General features: G+C 35.8%; 1 protein-coding gene across 4 annotated transcripts in view; it reads left to right on the top strand.

The window, feature by feature from the left end:
• The window catches only part of HACE1 (HECT domain and ankyrin repeat containing E3 ubiquitin protein ligase 1), a 48,376-nt gene that overhangs the window by 8,944 nt on the left and 17,911 nt on the right, over positions 1-21,521 (top strand). For 3 of the 4 annotated variants that reach the window (XM_083856743.1, XM_083856745.1, XM_083856746.1), the window contains 11 exons: positions 560-642; positions 3,299-3,395; positions 6,024-6,125; positions 7,699-7,805; positions 11,674-11,920; positions 16,892-17,229; positions 18,320-18,388; positions 19,034-19,121; positions 20,373-20,484; positions 20,567-20,664; positions 20,849-20,936. In XM_083856743.1, coding sequence (XP_083712869.1) covers positions 560-642; positions 3,299-3,395; positions 6,024-6,125; positions 7,699-7,805; positions 11,674-11,920; positions 16,892-17,229; positions 18,320-18,388; positions 19,034-19,121; positions 20,373-20,484; positions 20,567-20,664; positions 20,849-20,936 — 1,429 coding nt within the window. The remainder of the gene's footprint in view (positions 1-559; positions 643-3,298; positions 3,396-6,023; positions 6,126-7,698; positions 7,806-11,673; positions 11,921-16,891; positions 17,230-18,319; positions 18,389-19,033; positions 19,122-20,372; positions 20,485-20,566; positions 20,665-20,848; positions 20,937-21,521) is intronic. The other variant, XM_083856744.1, reaches the window with a different exon arrangement.

Genomic DNA, 21,521 nt, shown 5'->3' on the forward strand with positions numbered 1-21,521 from the left:
TGTTTGTAAATGCTTTTCCTTATTTTTCAGAATGTGTTTAATTCATAATTGTGCAAGCTATTGTATGATTTTGAAATCTGAAATATTAATTTACTGTGAGTAAAAAATGAAAACAGAGTTGAGTCAGTTACAATTTTAACTCTAGAACTAAATGAGTTCAAATAAACCCTTCTGTTATTGATCTGTGTGAATAATTTTTATGCCTGGCCTTGGGTTAGGGCTGACTTTTTATATTCAGAATGTAAGTCTGGATGCTTTACTTGAACTGCATTAGAGCTCTATAGAGTTATACAGATTGCCACTACTTACTGCTAAAAAGAGTAAATTGTAATTCTACTCAGATCCTTTCTGTTGTCCTTGATAGTCCTGGATTTTGGAAGGCCAAATTCTGAAAAACTGTACCTCTACCTAAAAATGTAGCAAATTTATGTGACTGAAATGTAACAAAAGTTGTTTGAGAGTCTGCTCAGTGCTCATTTCAGACACGCACTAAGCAGTTGCAAGCCAATAGAGTTCTCCAGTGCTGTTTTTCTGAAGCTGGTGTTGTGTTCTTTTGCAGACGGTGCAGTGTTTGCTGGACAGCGGTGCTGATATCAACAGGCCAAACGTCTCTGGGGCAACGCCGCTTTATTTTGCTTGCAGGTTATATACCTTTAACTTTGGAATACTGACCTAAAAGTGAAAGATTTTTTCTCCTTTTGCAATAACTGATTAGAAGTTACAAAATAGAGGAAATATAAAACACAATAGTATTTAATCTTGTCTTATTTTTGTGTGTAGTTTGGTGTCTTATCAAAATACTTAGGTTAGTACTGCAGCATTATGTACCTCTTTCTAACAGACATGTTAAACACATACCTGTGAATGTTTTAGCATGAGTCATAACTTGATTACTAAACCCTTTTCTGAAAAAATGAGTTCTGCCAACGTAGATTATTTTGAGTACACTAAAAAGCCAAAGCCTTTTATAAGGCAAGTTTGGCTATTCCTTAATGTAAAGTATGGTATTACAGTGTACATGAAACATGCATATATGTGTTAAAGTTACAATGTTGAATTAAAATGACATTGTTGCTTTGATCAGTTCTGTTTTCTTCAAAGTTGAGTTGTGTTTCAAAATTAATCATATATGATTAATCTTTTGCCTTAATTAGAGCATTTCTGCGATTTGTTAGAACATTTATCATTTTTGCAATCCCTGCGCTTTGGTTACAGGTTAAATAGTTCATATAAGATTAACTGTTACTATAAGCAAAAGGAGAAATGGACTGACCTGCTGGCCTCCTAAGAGTTATGTTCTGGGAGCCATGGTCTCTGAAGATAGTGTATGTTGAGAAGAAGGGAAGTGGAGAATAAATAGCTGCTAGCCTTGGTCCTTGATTTAGGGACTGATATTTGTACACACTTTAAAAGAAGTAAGCAGCTTGTCTTGGCTTGGAGGCTTTTCATAAGAAGGGAATGTGACAAGTACAGGAGTCATATTCTTTAGAAATTACCAACTGGAGCAGCTGGTGGTGCCTTGAGAAGGTTGACCTGGAACAGAGACTGGACAGAACTAGAGAATAAAGTAGGTATTTATTAAAAGGCCTTTAAGGGTACACCTTGGGCAGTACAAGAGCCTGGCCAGGGCTACACCCAAGATGGACCCAGAAATGGTCACAAAAAAATGGACGATCAGTCACAAGGTCCCACACCTCTACAAGTTTTGGTCCACCTGGTCAACTGTCCAACTACAGCTCCAGATCACAAAGTCCCATCCTTCTTGTTTTCTCTCTTCAGTCCACTGTTGTTTATGCTTTTGTGCCCGAAACTTGCAATGGTTGTCCTTGGTCTAAAGTTGGAAAAGGATTGCTTTGTCTACCTACTCTGTGAAGAGAGCTCACTAACGCTCAGCATGAGGCCCAGAATACACACCTAGGCAGCAAAGAACCTGAAAAACATGAAAGCTAAAACTTAAGGCATTACTGACAGGGTAGAATGAGCAGGTTGTGTACTACAGCAGATTTGGAAAGAAAGGTTGTAGGTCTCTGTTGTCAGGGAGGAAAGGATGTGGTAGCAGTGGCAGGTGATGGCTGCAGAAAGTATTCAAAGTCTGAGTCTGAAACACCTATTTTGTCAATATGTTGGGTTGTCCACTTAGTCTGGAGAATTACAGTGAAGATGCTGCAAGTAGGCCATTAGTCTTAACTCCTTTCTAACCCTTAATGTTTGTTTGCCTTGGGACAAAGTCTGGTACATTAGATTAACCTGTTGGCTTTCTGGGCTGGAAGGACAGGACTGAGGAGAAGTCATCTGGGAGCTGTTGAGGGATCAGTGTCACTTCACCTGCACCCTTTCTGAACTGAGAGGCTGCACCTGTCAGACTGAGGATGCAGGCAGCCTCTTATATGTTCCAGGATGTCAGATACATTGATATAAAGGGTGTACTGCAAACTAGCTTGAGAATAAAAAACTTGTATCTGTAAACTTAATTGCTATGTCTTTTTTATCAGTCTTTCATTTCACCCTTTAGATGATTCTCTGTTATGTTCAGCACTATATGCACTTAATGGTGCTGAAGGCAATATTCAAGTAATTGTTCCATGTGTTTTTAATGAAGTAAACCTCTGATCACTGGTACTCAATTTTTTATTTTTTTTTCAGATGAAAGGGTTTGGGAAAGTGTTGAGAGGTGTAAAATAGTTGTTTTTTTTCTGTTTTCTAGGCAATGCTGGCATGTTGGGAAATTTTTAACTTGAGGGAACTAAGGGTCCTATATAATCTATAAGCAGATTAGTGAATAGACTGTGAAATAGACTTTGAATGCAAAAGTGAAAGTCATTACTTCTAGAGGCTATGCAAGATATTTATATATAGAAATTAGAGCTGTTTAAGTGATGTATTTATCTCTTGTGCAAAAAAAAAAGAGTATTATCAGTAAAAATATCTTGCTAATGTTTTATTGATGGTTAAAGCACGATTAGATTGTTTTTCCCCAAATGTGGTTGAAGTAAGCAAAGAACTTGGCAAAGAGAACTTCCTCTGTGAAGAAAATTAGGATGTAAATTGAGAAAGCTCTCTTTTTGCAGGAAATGCAGCTCATAAATATTTGAGGCAAGGCTAGGATGAATCATTTCTAAGTGATGAGGGTGGCTCTGGCTTCATAAATGGCCTGAATTTTGCACTGCTTTTTTTCAGTAACTATTTTCTTCTAGCTTATGTTGGGGTTTTTTTTGTTAGATGCAATAAAGACAGATTTAGGACTCATATTAGATCATAAATGCTGTATTAACTGTCTTTCATCTCTTCTTTTGAATAGCCATGGTCAGAGAGACACTGCACAAATTCTTTTGATGAGAGGAGCCAAATATTTACCAGACAAGAATGGTGTTACTCCACTGGATCTTTGTGTACAGGTATTAAGTTAGCAACACTTTTTCTGTGAATTTCTGTGACTTACTACAGTGTCTCCTGATTAATATTACGTTTGTTTATCCTTAAGGCCTCTGAAAGGTGACAGTCCTTTGGCAAAGCAAGTACAAAGTGTAATTTTTTTATCATGAAATTGATTCTAGAGGTAGGTTTATAGTTACTACCCTTAACATAAGGCAGATGCAAGAATAGACCTCATGAGAGAGAGTTTCCAGGACTCCATTTGACTAGAAAGTTTGGGAATCCTTGATATAATCCTTGGTAATGTCCTTGGTAGACAATTTAGATACTCACCTGTTAACAAGGAAGAGGAAAAGGCATGCTGAAAGGAGTGATTTTTAGGTTTTTTACCTCAAATAATAGATTTTCTTTTCTCTTGAGGAGATGTTGCTATTTAAAACAAACAAAACTTACATGGTTATGACTTACCTTTCAAAGATATTTCTACATCTGGATGAGGAACAAAATTCTTACTTATTTTCAACTAATAGAGCATTTTCAACTGTGAAACAGTCTGTCTTGTTAATACCGAGTACTCCTTGTACTGCTTGCTAAAGTGACTTCTTTTGATTTGTGAACACTTGCACTTTTTTCTCTCAGATCAGTTGAAGGTCAGTGTGTAAATAACACAATCGAGTGGAAGCTTTTGAATGTTTGCTGGTGATCAGACTAGAAAATTGAACTGAAAGATGAAAAAACCAAATCACTGCATTGAGTGGACATCACACTACCTTTGTGCATGTCATTAGTTTGTCAGGATAAAGTTGAAATTTTCTTTTTTTTTTTCCTGTATTTTTAGATTATTTCAACCTCACGTTATTTAATTTCTGAGGTGTCCTCATGTGCCTAAGTCTTGCACTTGAAATAATTGTGTGTGTGTGCAAGAGTGCTGTCTCCAGTACCTGTGGGATATTTTTGGAATGTTTCACTCTGAAAGCTTTATTTCATAGACTATCTGTGGAGGACCTTGATCCAGTTAGGTTACTTACAGTATTTCTTTTTGGATATAAGAAACCAAGTAAGTCCTCAGCTCTGGTCACTGGGAAGTGCCAGATCACTATACTCTCACTGCTGACTTGATTGTGAAACTCAGAGTTAGATTTTTTTTCTTTGTTATGGCAGAATGACTTTTTATTCTATAAAGTCACACGGGGTCTGATCAGTTTCAAGGTTTTCTGCAGCCACAGACCTGTAAGACAGTGTATGGCAGGAGAAGTTTAGATTAGATATTAGGAATAATTTCTTCATGGACAGGGTTGTAAAGCATTGGAGAGACTGCCCAGAGAAGTGGTGGAGTGTCCACCCCTGAAAGTGTTCAAAAAATTGTGGATATAGCCCTTGAGGATGTGGTTTAGTAGCGTACATAGGGGTGGTGCTAAGCTGATGTTTGGACTTGATGATCTTACAGGTATTTTCCAACCTAAATGATTCTGTGATTCTATACCAGTGTGTGGTTAATGGTACAGTTATTAATTTTTGTGATTAATATTTTGAGTTTCTGCTTTGGTCTCCAGTTTTGCAATCCCTAGGGCACCTCTTTACACACAAAACTTCTGTTAACTTTTTTTTGGTGTGAGTAGTGACACCTGGTGTTTGTTTTGTAGTGTGATCTTACTGTGTTCGAGATCATGCAGTATACAAGTTCATGATGCCAAGTAAGAAGGGAGAAAACAATGTGTTTTCTTTCTTTTACGTTGAGGGTTTTATTCTATGCTTACAGGTTTGTTTTTCAAAGTCAATACATGTTTTTAGAAGACTGAAATTATAGATTCATATACTTCTTACCAACCTTACCTTGATCTTGGAGATTTGACTTTCATTAATTCTTACAGATTTCTGGGTGGGTTTTTTTAAATACTTAATTTCTTGGTACCAGAAACGATTAAATTAATCTTTTTAATGTGTGGTTTTCACTGAGGTAATATCAAGTATCATTCAAAGAGGAGCCCCTGGAGTTGCAGCAGGTAATACATTCTGTGGTCATCTTCCCAGAGTAGAAACTGATGCATATTCACATGTCAGGTGTCTGCTTAAAAATTCAGCTGTGTTAAATAAGATTTGATACAAATAAACCACAAAGTCAAGTTCTGTTCTTTCCAGAAAACATTTTTTCTCAGAAGGCACAAGTGAAATCATACTTGTTTACTGATTTTAAAGTTAAATAACCTTTTCATGGGTTTATCCTATTTCTTCTTGTAACAAGTCCTATGTGTCCTATGAACCTTTAGAAAATGTTTGTTTTGAAGGATTAGATTCTGGGTGTTAATTAAGTAGATATCAGCAAGAGGAAGAGAAGTGAAATACTGCACAATTTTAATCTCTGGTAATTGTTGGCTGAAGTCATGTTCAATTGTACCTTTAGCTGTAAGTTGGAAAATGTTTAAAAAGCAGAAAAACGAGAGTGGATATATGTGAGCCAGTATACTGAAAAAAAAATTGATTCTGTTTTCTCCCAAACATTTTGGGATACCTAACACTGTTACATTTTTGAATTTCAATTTATTTTAGAATAGGATTTCTCCAGCATTAAAAAAAATAAATGTAATCCTTAATAGATGTTATTGCTTGTAATAGTCTAACTCTCAATTCTTTTAATTAAAATGTTTCCTTAGGGTGGTTATGGAGAGACATGTGAAGTCTTAATACAGTACCATCCTCGGCTTTTCCAGACAATAATTCAAATGACACAGAATGAAGATCTGCGGGAAAACATGGTAATATGGGATTCTATGTGTTATAGCCAGGGATCTCTCTGAGTGTGGTAGACAGCTGAGTGCTTAATATGAGTGGCAATCAGTACCACTGTAGTTGACCACTAGGTATCTTTCTTTCCTCATGAAAATGTACAGACTTCACATAATTTAAAACACAGGAATTTGGAATTAAATGTAGGATCTGCTTTCATTTAGTGTTCTAACTTGGCACATTTGGCAAAGTGATCTAGACAGCTTAAAGAGCAGACATTGCAAGGTTTAATACAAAGGTGTTGGTAGAGCATTCCTCGAGCATCCTACATATACAATTATTTTGTGTAACAGGGCCTATTTTCCTTCATTTAATCATTATCTGCAGACATCCATTCTAGGATGTGTCTTGAGGCTGAATCATCCGGAATTAACTTAAAAGTTTGTGCTATGAGCACTCATCTGTATGAAGTTGCCTTGTACAATTATAGTGCAAAAGATTGTAGACACAGTTTCATTTGATGATTATTTCTGTAGATGAAACGACTCTTTCTTTTTTAATGGCTCTCTTTTACTTTGCTTCTTTGGTTATTGTGGGGTAGTTCAATCTAAAGCAAAGAAAAATCAAGAAAAGAAGTTTTGTTTCTTGATTGGGTAAGGAAAAAGAAGCATGGGATGCCTTTCCTCCCTTGTAAATCTAGCTCACTGTGAGTTTTAAAATGACTGCAAAGAACCTTACTGACTGTAAACAAAAATAAAATTTATTAAGATGTTGGCTGCCAATTTACTTAATTTAGTTTGCTAGATTTTTGATGTTTTCATTTTGTCTGTAACTCCATTACTTCCACTATAACACTGGATATTTCCAAGTCAGTGTTTAAATTTCTGAGACAAAGTTGAGTTTTACAGAGTGAAATGACGCAGGTGAGAATTCTCAAAGTGTATGTTAGATGCAAGGGGAGATGCTAGAGATGATTTAAATTAAAAGAGAGAACTAAAACAATGGAACAAAAAGACATTTTGTATATTGTAGGAATGAAGAAAATAAGTGAGAAAAAATTTTTGTCTGTCTGAGTAATGGTGAAGATGTGTGCAAATAACAGGATCTTAACAAGAGTGTGTACAAAATATATTAGCTAATACGTGGTATAGTTCTGCTTCATTGCTGAAATGTAATCATATATTGAAAATTATTTTCTGTGGCCAAGTCTGAGCTGTTCTGCTTAACCTTGGGTAATGACCAGTTCATATTATCTAGAAGTAATGACTAGGTATGTGTTACAAATCAGGACTTATATTTTAAATGTCATAAGTTGTTTTTATGAATTAATAATACAGGGTTAAGTATTCAGTGTTTGTAACATTCTGTAATGTTAAATACCCTGTTGTACATGCATGGACACTAGAATGTGTACCTTTGCAGTAATCTTTGTAAATGATAATGAAGCGTTAACTGAGGTTAGATTAGAGGTTGTAGAGCATAGATGTGCGTTGTTATTGTTAGATATTAATGCTTGGGTGATAGTGTTCTACATAATTGATCAATGTTTGTTGATCTGAAGCTCTGTGACACGGTGCAATTGCTTTTCTTTTAATCCTTCAGTTGCGGCAAGTTCTGGAGCACTTGTCTCAGCAGAGCGAGGGCCAGTATCTTAAAATCTTGACAAGTCTTGCTGAAGTTGCTACAACAAATGGTCACAAATTGCTCAGGTAAGTGTGAAGTCACAAGTTGATAAACTACCTGGCAGTTAGTGCCACTGAATAGTTTTATTAGTCCAAATTATCTGATTCTCAGCACATGCTGGAGTAAATGGATCTCAAATCTGATTTATGTGATAATGTCTGTTTAGGTCACTGTCTTCACAAAGACTTCAGGAGAAAAAGTTGGTGTCCTTGTATAGCTGCTGGTATCCAGAAGCTTAAGTTGCAGAGAAGTGTATTTTTTTTTTGCTTAGTTTGGCTATGTCAGCCCTAGGAAGGGAAGCTTTTGTAGACAGCTATCAAATTGTTCTTTTTTCTTTTGTCTTCACCCTTCTCACTTTTTCTTCCCTTCCACATTTTTACTTTTTTACATGCATCCTTAGTATGCTTGAGGAGAGTTTTGTTACTTAAGACACCTGGCTCACGTTTACTGGCTCTGGTTGCCTTACATGGCTACTAATATATATGAGAGAAAAAAACTTCATCTAGCAGTGTGCTGTCTCAGCAGCACAAGCAGCAGCAGTAACTTGGGGAGATGACATAGGCAAACATATTTACCTGGTATGCTTTCCTAGTTTTTGTGGCTTCTGATTGAGATTGTGCAAAACACTTTGTCTGCAATTTGTTGGAACATTTTATTGTTTTTAGCAGCTAACAGATTTTGGTGTAACCTTTATGCTTTACTAGAAAATCTTTACTGAAAGAGTCAAGGATCTGAAAACATGAGTGAAGTTCCTTAGTAACATATTTTAGATGGCATTTTAGCCAAGAGAGGTTTGAGAATGTTCTGTAATCAGAGAAACCAGTCAGCATAGGTTGTAAAGAATTATGACTTAGGAAGCTTCTTCTTAACTTGGGCTGGGGTCTGAGGAGCCCATCAGTGAGATGGAAAATAGTGTATTCTTACTCTTAGATGCCTTTTTTTTTTGCCCCCATTAGTCATGTTACATTTAAATGGAGCCTGTAGATAGCAGGTCAGAACGCCTGCATGATGGTAGGAAATTCCTTACACCATTAATAAATCTTATTCTGGTGGGTGTTCACTTTGATGAATTAATGTAAATGTCTGAATCTCTTTAAACTTTGGGGTTAAAGTGTGTAGACATTAATGAAATTTCGTTGCTGCAAAGATAACTTTTTGAAGAATTTCTACTCTTGCTGAGCTTCAGTGTGTATCTGTTATGTTAACTCGTAACAATATGTTAACTCGTAACACATTCCTTTTTGTCTCCAGACTGCCTTAGAGCCAATAGATCTCCCACAAATAAATTGTGATCAAGTGTAAAACCTTAGTGCAGGAAAGGGTTTCAGACTTGCTCTGTGTAAGGATGTTATTGGAAGTTGTAGTAGCTGGATTGCATCATGCAATGTAGTATTTGTTTCTGTTTCAGTGTCTTAGAGGTAAAATAAAGGGATTGTTGTTTGCATTTGATTTGTTACTGTTACTGCTCTTCTGATTTGAGCAATGCCCTCTCACTGTGGCTGTAGAAACAGTAACTCTGTGCCTGTACTGTCCCTGAGTTTGAGCCGCTGGGTGCTCCACTGCTGTGTATGGATGGGCAAGTGCAGGCTGAAGACAAGAGCAAAGGCTTGCATTGCATTGGATGAGGACTCCTTTCGAGAGATGCCAGTACTGGGAGTGTCCTGTGGACCCTTACTGGCCAGTTTCTCTTTGGTACTTTGTAATATGTCACAACAGAAATGTGACAGCAAAAGGAAACAATTCCAAGACAGTTTCACAGACACAGTTTTGCAAAAACTGTGTCTCTCTTCTCTCCAGTTTGGTTTCCTGAGAGAAGCAATGAATTTCTACTTCAAGAAATATCTCTTGCTTGCTTTCTTATAAACACAATGAGGATTAAGGTAGTACTCAGTAAATACTCTGAGCCTCTTTCCTTTTCTCCTTCCAAAAAAAGTGTTGTTGGAAGGAGAAATGTAAAAAATGTAAAAATGTACTTTGTCCATGAAAACATCCAATACTGATATTCTTGCATGGCTGAACTAATGTCATATCTATTAGTTTCCTAGGTACTAACCCACAACCTGTTGCTTTTGGGTTTGTCTGTTGTTTAGTTCAAAAGTATCTAAAATTGTTTCTTATAATGCTTCTAGCAAGTATCCAGGAGTGCCACTAAGCTTCTGCCTGAAGACTTCTGCCTTGAGTATAAGCAAGGACCCTGTTTCACTTAGAATTATTTTCACCATGTATTCCCTTTTTCCAAGAAAATTGCATGATTTGGTCTTGCTGGTGCAAGTTAGGCCTAGCTGAATGCTTACAAACATGTCAGTAGAAGTTTCAGTAAACTCTTAACAACCCTCTAAGGTTTTTCTGTATATGTGGGTCCTTATCCTGGAGACCAGGAAATTTCACCAGGAAAACACTGCTGCTGAGACATGATGAACATCAGTTGAAATGTTAGTAGTTTTTCTTTTTTTCAGTAGTTAACTTCTTGAGTTAGCTTCTTGTATTCATAGGTTCTTTTGGTATATGAGCAAGGATTTCACAAATGCTAATTTTTAGCTGTGATGAGAGCTTCTGTTAACACAATTGCAGACTATCAGTCAGGGGATTTTCTTTACCTGGTTAAAAACTTAACATTCCTACTGTAGCATTGTTTACTCTCTCTGTTCCTTTCTTATATTGATTTACTGAAAACTTACCTGGGTAAAGTATAAATTGTCTTATTGAAATTTTCTTATTGAAAACTTACCTGGGTAAAGTATAAATTGTCACAAGGAAGTCATACTTTGTATGGTAGTTTGGTAAAATTCTTAGTACATTGCTTTATAAAGTTAACTCAGTCATTAAAATGTAGTGCTGAAGACAAATAGGCAGATGACATGGGGTGAATGAAATCATAATAAAGCTATACTAGCTGTTACAACTAATTGTTTCAGGTTTGTGAATTAACAGATTATTAATTACAACAGACCCAGCACCCTATAAGATGTCAATTTTCTGGTGTTTACTGATTATCTGGCTAGGAAGCATGCTTTTAAGTTGCAAGTACTTTAAAGATAGAATTGAGTATGTGCTCACTTCTATAATACTTATAAGTTAGTAGGTTCTGATAGAAAAAGAAGTAATTTCTTGCAGTTTTTTATGCATCCAAGACAGAAGAGCTCTTACTGCTTGGGGTTTAAGAAAGAAAACCAAGTTGAATTTCATGGAGAACGTTCTGCCTGTGCATAAAGTCATGGATATCTCATATTTTGCACTCTTTTGGTACAGAGTTCAGTGTTTGCCAGTTCAATTAAGGAGACATAAAACTCTTAGTATATTTGTTGGATAAATAAATAATATAGCAGTGGTTTTGTTCAGTATCTTTTAGATTATGTTTTTCTTGAGTAGAAATAGTGGCATCCTTATCATCCTGATCCTTGTCTGGTTGAGGTAGTTAATGAGCATCTAGAATAATAACTGGTGAGGATGGGCTGTGGCAGCATATTTGATCAATCAGTAGGCTTTTACTGTTGGATGCTTTCTTTCCTGGGTTGAAAAACATTTTCATCTCGATAGATATCCCAATTTGCTTCATGCACTGAGATTCTTTCTGTAGAAAGTTGAATTTCCTCCTAGGGGGTTATAAGAAGTGCTTAAAAAAAAAAAAAAGAAGTATTTTGAAAGACCTGGAATTGGAATTTGTTGTTCTTACTTCTAGTTAAAATTACATGTACATGTTAGTAAAATCATAATGCTTGTATTTGACTTCTGGGGCTGGTGCAGGAATTGAAAGTTAAAATTTACTAGGGTTTGAAGCTTAGGGATTTTTTTCAGCATGTTTATCAGACCCTACCTTTAGACTGCTTACTCCTTATTATACTAAATTGTTTCATCTAGGAAAAGAAACTTAAACATTCCATTTTTTTCCCCCAGCTTGTCAAGTAATTATGAAGCTCAAATGAAGAGTCTCTTAAGGATCGTGAGGATATTTTGCCATGTCTTTCGCATTGGCCCATCCTCTCCCAGTAATGGAAATGACATGGGCTACAATGGAAATAAAACTCCAAGAAGTCAGGTGTTCAAGGTCAGAAAAGTATATGATGTTGTTAGGAAGATAGACGTTAAAGAGATGAATTTCACAAAGCATGCATTCATTAATCAGACATCTCATGAACAGGAAGTAAGTTTGGTTGATGTCCCTATTCCCTTTTAAGTTGAACGTCCCTCTCTCCTTCTCCTGTATTTTTTCCCCACTGAATTAATTCATTTAGCCATTGATGCACATCTCATGTTATGATTTCTGTTTATTTCTTTTTTAATAGATTGTTTATTAGGTATTGAAGGTTTAGTTACCCAGATGACTTTGGTAAATTTTGTTTATATTTTTGTTAAGAGTATAGTAATCTCAAAATATGGTGATATTAATATAAGAGATAATATTAATGTAATTTCAAAATGATAGTTGGAGGTACAGAGAGAGAGTGCTGATCAATAAGCTTTATCCAGCTTCCCAAGACAAATGGCAACAATTGAGTTCTTGATCTGTTTGTTGTTCTCACTGTGATCATGACATCTTTCCCCAAGTCGTTCTTGGATTTTATTATTATGTGCTTTGAAACATATCAGCTCACTACTACCCCAGGTTACTGATTTATAGCTGCTTTCAAAGGCATGCTTAGGGTGGTTGCCATTTAGGGGTTTAGTTCCTGAAGGTGTTTGGTAGTTTTATGTTTGTTAAGGATTCCCTCTGTAGAAAGTCATAGATTGCCTTTCTGTAAAGAAGCCCCAGTTTCCTGTGTGTCTCTCAGTCTTCATTGGATATACAACTGCCATAACTTTCAGAGCACCTAATAAAAAAGAACTGCAGGGTAATCTTTCTTCTCCCATCTTACTCCATACTCTTACACAGCACAGCTCATATTGTGAAATTTAGATGCCAGTAATTACTTGAGTGTTTTTTTGCCTTTGCGTTTTTTCCACTGTGTTGTGAAAACAGTATTTTGAAATTACTGCAATTATTTGATGATATATATTTCATCAGGTTACTTCTAAGGACTTTTAAGACAGAGCTATATTGATAAGATCATGGAAGATGATACTCCTGATTTCAGTTTATTTAGTGAAGTATCTCAGTTTTCGTTTAAATTTCTTTTCTTGGAGAGAAGAGAACCATTAGACTGTTAAAAAAGCTGAAAAACATGCAAGCACAAATGTTTGTTCTTCTGGTAGCACAATAGATTTAAGAACGAATTGATTTATATAATGACTATAAAACTAGTGCTTGAGTCTAAACAACACTGTGCAAAATGTAATGCATTGTACAGTGTGCAGTGTAATAATTGTCCTTTGGAATTGTTCGTCAAAATAGGGCAATAATGTGGGTTTAACCAGAATTCTGTTTTGAATAACAAAGCCCTACCCAAATCACAAGAATTATTTTATTAAAGGCAGCACTTTCTAACAGTTTTAATGAAAATTGCTCCAAGTGTGCCATATTAAATAACAAGCAGATGTTAAACATACTTCGTACAAGAACTATGTCCAGTGAGATACTCTGCTACCAAGCCCAAAAAGGAAAAAAAAGAAAGGTTTCCCGCTTTTCAACTCCACATAATTTCAGAACTCAGTATAAAATAAAGAAAAATATTCAATTGCAATTTGCAAAGGAAGTGGTATATCGGTAGAATCCCTTATCTGCATGCCCAAACTTTGTATGATGAAAATTGTTGCTTAATTTACTGTGCATTTCAGTCTTGTGCAGTAGACTTATATTAAACAACTGCCACAGTTGTCCCAGAAAATATAAGTAATTATTAATTGTGTGAAAACAACATGTATGTTTTTAATAAATAAGCAAAATGTATACTACTGTTGCATTACCTAACAAACCAAAAATTCCAGGATGATTTAAAAATTATTGTTGCAATTATTGTAATTTATTTAGAAGTTTTATGAGTAAAGCAACCCTGCAGGTAGGACCACTGTTGTGTCCACGGTATTTAAAAGACTGATTTAAATTTCAAAGTCAGAAATATAAAACTGCTGATGAGAACTTATTGTTGTTTGTGAATGGGCACACAGGTCTGGCAATGCTAATTTAATCTCCAGTTGTGGTTGGTTTAGTCTGTTCTTCCTAGAATTTACAGTAGACTGGATAGTGGGAGATTAGATACAGCGCTGAATGAATTGGGTGACTTCTAGTTTTCTCTTAGTCCTACCTTTTCTTCTGCTTTTTTGTCCTTTTTTTGAGAATGTGCTTCTGATGGCCTTTTTCACCCTTTGGGAGGAGATAAAAAAGACCTGACTTTTTGTAAGACTTCGTTAAATTTTTCTGTATCAATGTACCGATTGAGCATATTTTGAAGACTTGTCACTGTAATGTAGCTGAGGAGGGATTAAAAATATGAGTATTCTTGATCTGAGCCTACTGAGGAATGTTATTGCTTGATGAGGTCAAGAGAATCACAGAGCTGTCTGTGCTTTAGTGGAATTCAGTGTGTGTGATTCAGGCCTATCCAGATGTTTTGAAGTGGAAGCACTAGCTAATGGTAACGCATTCTTGTACTGATCCTGTAAGATATAAAAGAATCATTGAATTTTCTCTCCCAAGCTTGAAAGAAGCTGCTAACTCAAATGAGGTCTTACCAGTGAGAAACTTCGAATAGTAATTTTGACCAGGTTTGCACTCATTACTTTTCCATGTATTGCTCTTCCAATTGCTATTCCATGTGATCTCATATTAGATACTTGCTGCAAAATTTCTCTGTAATTGAACAAGGTTGGGAAGTGCTTAATGTTTTTTCCTTGTTTCAGATACTGTTCTTTTCTAGAATTGAGGTAACTTCTCTGCTGTGATAAAGTCACTTCATGGATTAGTGATCTCCTCCATCCTGTGTCTTAAAAAGCTATCTGACATCTGGCAAAAGATTTTGCTTCAGTGTTGCAGTTTGAATATGGATTTGGTTACTGGTCTTGCTTTCTAGATGAAAAAAGAGGAAGGCATTGATTGCATAGGTAAATTCTTGCGTTTGGGAGGTAAGGTGTGCAGCTGTAAGAGCTTGGTGCTCCATCAGACTCAGATGTACAATTGTAGAGAAACTTTTCTGCACTGTGAAATATGACAAGTGAAGTTTGAGTGGAGGTCTTTGTTTAATATGAAGTTCATGGTAAGAATTGATTGAAGAATGCTGACTAGTAGTTTTAAAAAAACATTGCTAGTGGTTTGATTGAATATGTGCATATGCCAACATAAAATGCTGGCACTCATGGATATGGAGGTGATGGGCAATATTTGGAAGAGTTTGGTATCCTGAAGTTGGACTAGAAAGAAAGAAAATGAAATGTTAAAGCTGCTGTACTTGACTAGACTTTTAAATGAGTTTATTATCAGAAGCTGTGAAGAACTAGCTTTGGAAAAACAAATTGGGTGGAAAAGTTCTGAAAGGTGTGCTAAATCTGTGGGAAATAAAAGATAAAACACAAGATATTGGGGGAATATATTATGTGGCAAGCTAAACATTGAAAAGTTTGAGGGGGAAAAACCTCTAGATTTTAGTATTCTAGTAAATAACTACCTAGTTTTTCCTGAATTACAGGTTAAGAGTACAGCTGCATTTTAATTCTTCTGTGTATTCAATTAATTAATATTCAATTCTATTTTCTATTAGAAAGTCTTTTTATGTTATGTTTGGTGGTAAAGGTCTACAAGATGGGTCTTGGAAGGTGGAAAACTTGATCCTGTATGGCAGGCATTTATGTAGAAAGTGCTACCTGTGCTGGAGGTCACCGTCTAGAGAAATGTGTGGTCACTAGGAGCACAAGGATTAAGTGAGTGACATAAAAAGTATTGAGCAAAGCCTACCAGTATTAGAGATAAGGCTAGCTTTCCCTCACACTCCTGTTGGGAAAAAATGGAAGTGCAGTGGTAAATTTTTAAATGGTGAATTTCAGCAGAATCATTTAATACACAGTTCTTTGAGAAGTAATTTATTGTGTATTGAGAGTGTGTCAACTGTGAGTGCAACTGACAGTGCTCCAGATAGTGTACAGATGCTGTGAACAGCTCTTTATTTTCAAAAGCAACCTGAGAAGATTAGAACATAACTTTCAGTGTTTGCTAAGTCTTTGAATGTTTTCACTGGTGAAAAATGTTGATGCAACAGTAATATATGGAAAGAGGAATCCATTTAGAAGTTAACCCCTACTTTGGGAAAGCTATGAAGTACTTAAGTCGATTACTCCCCTGTAGGATTCATATCTCTATGCTTACTAGACAGTAGGCTTGTGAAACAAGCCCTTAAGAACTGTTAAGGGACAACACAGCCCTTGTGGATTTTTTTATGTTCGTGAGAAAGCCACAGGTCTTATCCCTTTTTCTTCTCCATAGTAGACCTGCAACTGGGAGTAAATGTGTAATGAGGGAATTGTACTGGATTTCAATTATATTGGGTTCTAGCAGGTGGTAGTGAAAAAAGTGTGTCTTTGTTAAAGTAAAATAAAATGTATAGCCTTATAATTTGATATGGGATTCTGCTGATACTTGTTTCTATTTTGTAAAGCTAGATATTAGTGACCCTTACATAGTACCTCTGAAACATCAGAAGTACTATGGAAATGAGCTGTGTGAGCTCACATTATGCATAAAGCATATTTTTACTAGACATGTGCACAAATCTGAATCTCAATGGTGTTGTCTGGGATTTCATCCATCTTCTTGGTAGAGGAAGTTTATTTGACCAGGTTCTTCAAAAAGAAGACCAGGTTCTTCTCTTACTCTAGAAACTCAACCTGTGTGTTTCTGTTTCCCTGCTTGGCTGCAGTGGTTAGGCAGTAATGTGCTGTGTGAAACCAAATTTTGTCATATAGTTCAGTTCTAGAGCTCTTCTGTAGTTCTTTCTAAATGAGTTTATCTTTCTTCCATCTGATGCTTGATTTTCCTTCTAGATGAAGTTTTCTCTTTGTGCTGTTTGGCTACAAGTAGAGAATTTTTTAATGAGTATTTGCCTCTTATCTCTAACATAACGTCTACAGGATTATTTTAAGCTTTAAAATGTGCATGATATTTATTTGCTTTAAGAGGATTATCACATTATTAATATCATCTAATGTCAGCATGTTCCTTTTTGTCTGTTTTTTCATGTGTTTCTTGCAGCCACTGGAACTGCTCTGGCATTCTCTGGATGAATGGCTTGTTCTGATAGCCACAGAACTGATGAAAAACAAAAGGGACTCTGCCAACATTACTTCTATCTTATTAAAGCAAAAAGGACCAGATCATCAAGATGCTACTCCTGCACCTTCTTTTGCCACTGCAGGAGCTGAGGAAAGAAAAGAGCTGTCCACAGAAGCTGTCGAGTTAAAAACATATGATGTTGCTGGGAAGCAGGAAGCTTGTGCTGACTGTCAGGATGTTATCTCCATGACAGCAAACAGGCTAAGTGCTGTCATTCAAGCCTTCTATATGTGCTGCTCCTGTCAGATGCCTCAGGGGTAAGGAGAGGATTCATTTTTCTTACTCAAACTATTACCATTTTAAAATCATTCATACTTTTTTTGGAAGAATGTTGATACTGCTCACGTTGTATTAGTGACAGTCAAGGCTATGCTATTTAATGCTTTCACTAGTTCAGTTATTTGAATTTTTTTTTTAATTATTCTAAAGGCATCAGACAGCACTGCAAGTTTTCCATAGTGCTGCTGCCTGTGAACGTAGCTGCACTGGGGCACATTTTGCATTGAATGTTTAATGGTTCTTTGTAATCATGTAGTATACTTGCAGGTAGTAGGATCTTGATATTTTGAAACTTAGCTGTATTTGCTGTTGATTCTTAATGTGAAATTAACCTGAATTTAATGTGATAATCTAACAAGAAGAGCTATAAGCTCAGAAGAAAAAAAAAGTGTCTTATCTTTGTGTATGAAAATGATGGCTGGGGCAGATCTTAATTGACTATATTATATATAACAAGGAGTCTTCAGTCTCAAAGTAACTGGAATCCTGTCCCAGGTTGACAAACATGTAGTTTTGTGTGGAACATGCAGTTCAACTTAGGTATACTTAATACCATTGAGATCTGGTTTAAAAAGGAAACAGGTATGATCACTTGTAACTGAGGTCCTAGTCTGTCCAAGATTGTTATGGATTATATTTGTGACTTTGGCCCTCATGGGTAGAAGATTGGGCAAGTATGATGGCATTAGAAGCTCCCTGAGGAATCTAGAAGCATGGGTCCTACTACGTGACAACTCTTGGTTATTCTTAATTGACATAAGGGTTTTTCTTTCTCTGCCAAACTGAATCAAATAAAAGCTTTCAAATTGGCCAGTAATATTTGTCTGGGGCATAGTTCTCTGTGAATGTTCTGAAAAATGATTGGTTATTGACATTTTTGCTTTTTCCATTAGTTTATTATGAGATCTTAATGTTGTTGAATATTTAGTTTCATGATGACTAGTTAAATAGCATCAGTTTCTATTTGTGTAGTATTTATTTAAAAAAACCCCAAACAACCCAACAATTTATGTAATTCAAATTAGTTTCAATTGCACTAACCAAAAACATCTTACGATTTTTGAACAGGATGACATCACCTCGTTTTATCGAATTTGTTTGTAAACATGATGATGTCCTTAAGTGTTTTGTTAACCGGTAAGTTTCAACAAATATGTGGGCCTTGTAATGCATCCCTCTGTTCCTCCCCAGCAATAATTTATTTTTTTTCTTCTTACTGAGTTGTATTTTTAGCTTGTTGCTGTGATATATGAACAATACGTGATTTAATGGTCTTGCTGAACTCTAGTGTAGATTAATGATTCAGAGCTCAGACTTAAATGAACTCTTCTGCATATTTAAGTGATCTATTTGTAAGATTCATGAATGAAATCTATTTCACAGAGCAACAGAATAATTTGATGAATGGATTCTTTCCTTATATTTATTCCAAATAAGGCCTTCCCTTTTAAGGTAGATGAAAACTTTCATTCTTCCTCAAATGTATAATGATTTAAAGAGTCTAAACCATCTTTGTACAGTTGGCTGTTGCCAGAGTTTCTCTGGGACTGCCAAGTTTATAACCTTCCTTCTGTGTAGGGAGCTGCTTCTAATCTTCCCATGTTTAACAGATAAGGTAGTAGTATAAGTTATTTGGAAACAAGAGTTAGGAAAAGGTGATAAAATAGAAGAATCTCTTGAAACTTATCTATATGATTAATTACATGGTTTCTTTATGTAGACTTTTCGCATCATGAAGCATTATTAAATCTCTAACAGGGTTCTATCCTATTTTTCTTTCAGAAATCCCAAAATAATTTTTGATCACTTTCATTTTCTTCTGGAGTGTCCTGAACTAATGTCCAGATTTATGCACATCATAAAAGCTCAGGTAAATGTCAGGAGGTACATGACAACTTCTGTGTTACATAGTTAACAACTTCTGTGAATATACAAAAGGGGTTTATTTTTTAAAAAATAATATTTAAAGAAAATCCATTTGGGCAGGATGAAAGAAATAAACATGCCCTCTAGTGCTTCTGAATCTGTAATGTGCAAAGATCATATTAAAGAGACATGACAGACAGATTTCTGCATTCATAATTCTCTAAAATTCATGGATGAGTCCATTTTAGATAATCAATGTTGGACGTGTCTTTCAAGTCTGACTTTCAGTTAAAGAATGAAATTTCTGTTTTCAAATCTGTTTGTGCACATCTAATAGATTGAACTTTAAGATGCTTTACTTTCCCCTAAATGACTTATATTTTGAGACAAACCAGAGGATAAATACATCACTATTACTTGATTTGGTCATAGTTGGTGGCAGCTCCTTTAGTGAAACATCATGTCATCTTGTTGTCTGTTCCAACAGCTTTATTTCCTTAGTTGTGAACCATACTATGCTTTTATTTTTAGAGATAAATTGCTTTTATTAATCCACTTTCAATTTCAGGACGTGGTGTAGGTGTATTGTTTATTCATTCTTTCACTGAAATGTGTTTTTTTGAAACTCACTACCTATGAATAATGAGGAGACCCCGAGAACTGATACCCTGTTTGTTAGATCAACTCATGTACGTGCTGTGAATTGCAGGGGATGAGAAAGGCCATTCTTGTGTCATATCTGTCTCTATAGAGCTGCAAAATGTCAATAAACACTTAGTCAAATAAGTTAGAACCTTCTCACCTAGGAATTGCTTTGTAAGGTTTCTGGTGCCTTTGGGCTGTTTTATATTGCCAATGAACCTTACTGCAAATAGGGCTGGTTCATATCACTTGTGCTTCTGTGCTCAGCTGTGGTTGATTATCAGTAGTTTTACAGAAGCAGGTGACTTACTTCTTATCTAAGTTCCTTCATGCTGTCCTCTAACCCTAACACAAAAAGAAGTTTTGTGCTGTTTTTCTCTTCTGTGGAAAACTTCAATATTTCTGGATAGCTGGTGGTCCAGTCTTTCTACAGACCCAACTTCAGCAAGCACATGTTTAGTCCTTTCTTCTTCCCAAAATACTGTATAGCATATTGGGGTAACTCTGCACATCTCAAAAATAAATTGGGAATTACCCATAACCATTTGCTTACAGGAGAGGAATTCTTCAGGGGAATGCATGTGTATAATATGGTTTGCACCTTGTTTTTTAGCCATTTAAAGATCGCTGTGAATGGTTCTATGAACATCTGCACGCCGGGCAGCCAGATTCAGACATGGTGCACAGGCCTGTCAATGAAAACGACATACTTTTGGTTCACAGAGGTATTGTGTTCTAAATGGAATCAGTGTGTCTTTGAAAGATAATGAATAAAGATGAAAAAATTAATTGGTATTTTGTATTTAGATTCTATTTTTAGGAGTAGCTGTGAAGTTGTGTCTAAAGCAAACTGTGCAAAATTAAAGCAGGGGATTGCTGTGAGATTTCATGGAGAAGAAGGCATGGTGGGTAAAAGTGCATGGTTATCTTTTATGGCATTTTCATATGGAAATATTAATTCTCATTCACAAGTGTGGTTTTAAACTAAAACTTACTTTAAAATTACTTTAAAAGAAATATGTGGTTACACAGCATAACTATTGAATGAAAGTTTTGTGTACTAATATGTTTTATTCTCTTGACATGCAGGGACAGGGTGTGGTGCGTGAATGGTTTGATATCTTATCCAGTGAAATAGTTAACCCAGATTATGCCTTATTTACCCAGTCAGCTGATGGTATGTCTCTGTCCTTTTTTTTCTTTTCCTTAAGTTTAGGGTATCATTTTTTATAAAAGCATTTTTATAATCCAAAAAATTTGTATAGAGGCACAGATTATTTTACGAAAGCTAAAAGGAGAGGTTCGGGTCTGCCTGTTCAAAGTAGTCATCTCCAAGGAGACTAGGACTGGACTGTCTCCTGCCTGCATCTGGCTGGAGACAGATGAAAGGAAGTAGATATATTCTCATCCTTCCTTTGAGCATGTTCACAAGTTGATAGAAGCAAAGCCCATTAGAGTCAGTAAAACATGTGTATAGCAATGCAGTAAGATGGAGGACCAAATTTAGCAATTGATAATTACCCTTTGGTTGGTGATAATTATTTCAGAACAATGCCTTGGAGAGTGGCTAAGCAGTAGTGTTGCAATAAGATGTCATTACATTCTAGGACATTTCTTTCTGATATCTTTTTTGTGTAAACAAAAAACTCCAAACAGACTTTCAAAACCCTGAGATAAAAGTCCTACAGTGTTTTCAGATGCTTAGTGTGTTTGATAAAGAAAAGCTTAATTAAAAAAAAATGTAATGGAACATGATATTATT

Source organism: Zosterops lateralis (assembly GCF_965231275.1).
Source record: "Zosterops lateralis genome assembly, chromosome: 3".
In the NCBI taxonomy this organism is placed as follows: Eukaryota; Metazoa; Chordata; class Aves; order Passeriformes; family Zosteropidae; genus Zosterops; species Zosterops lateralis.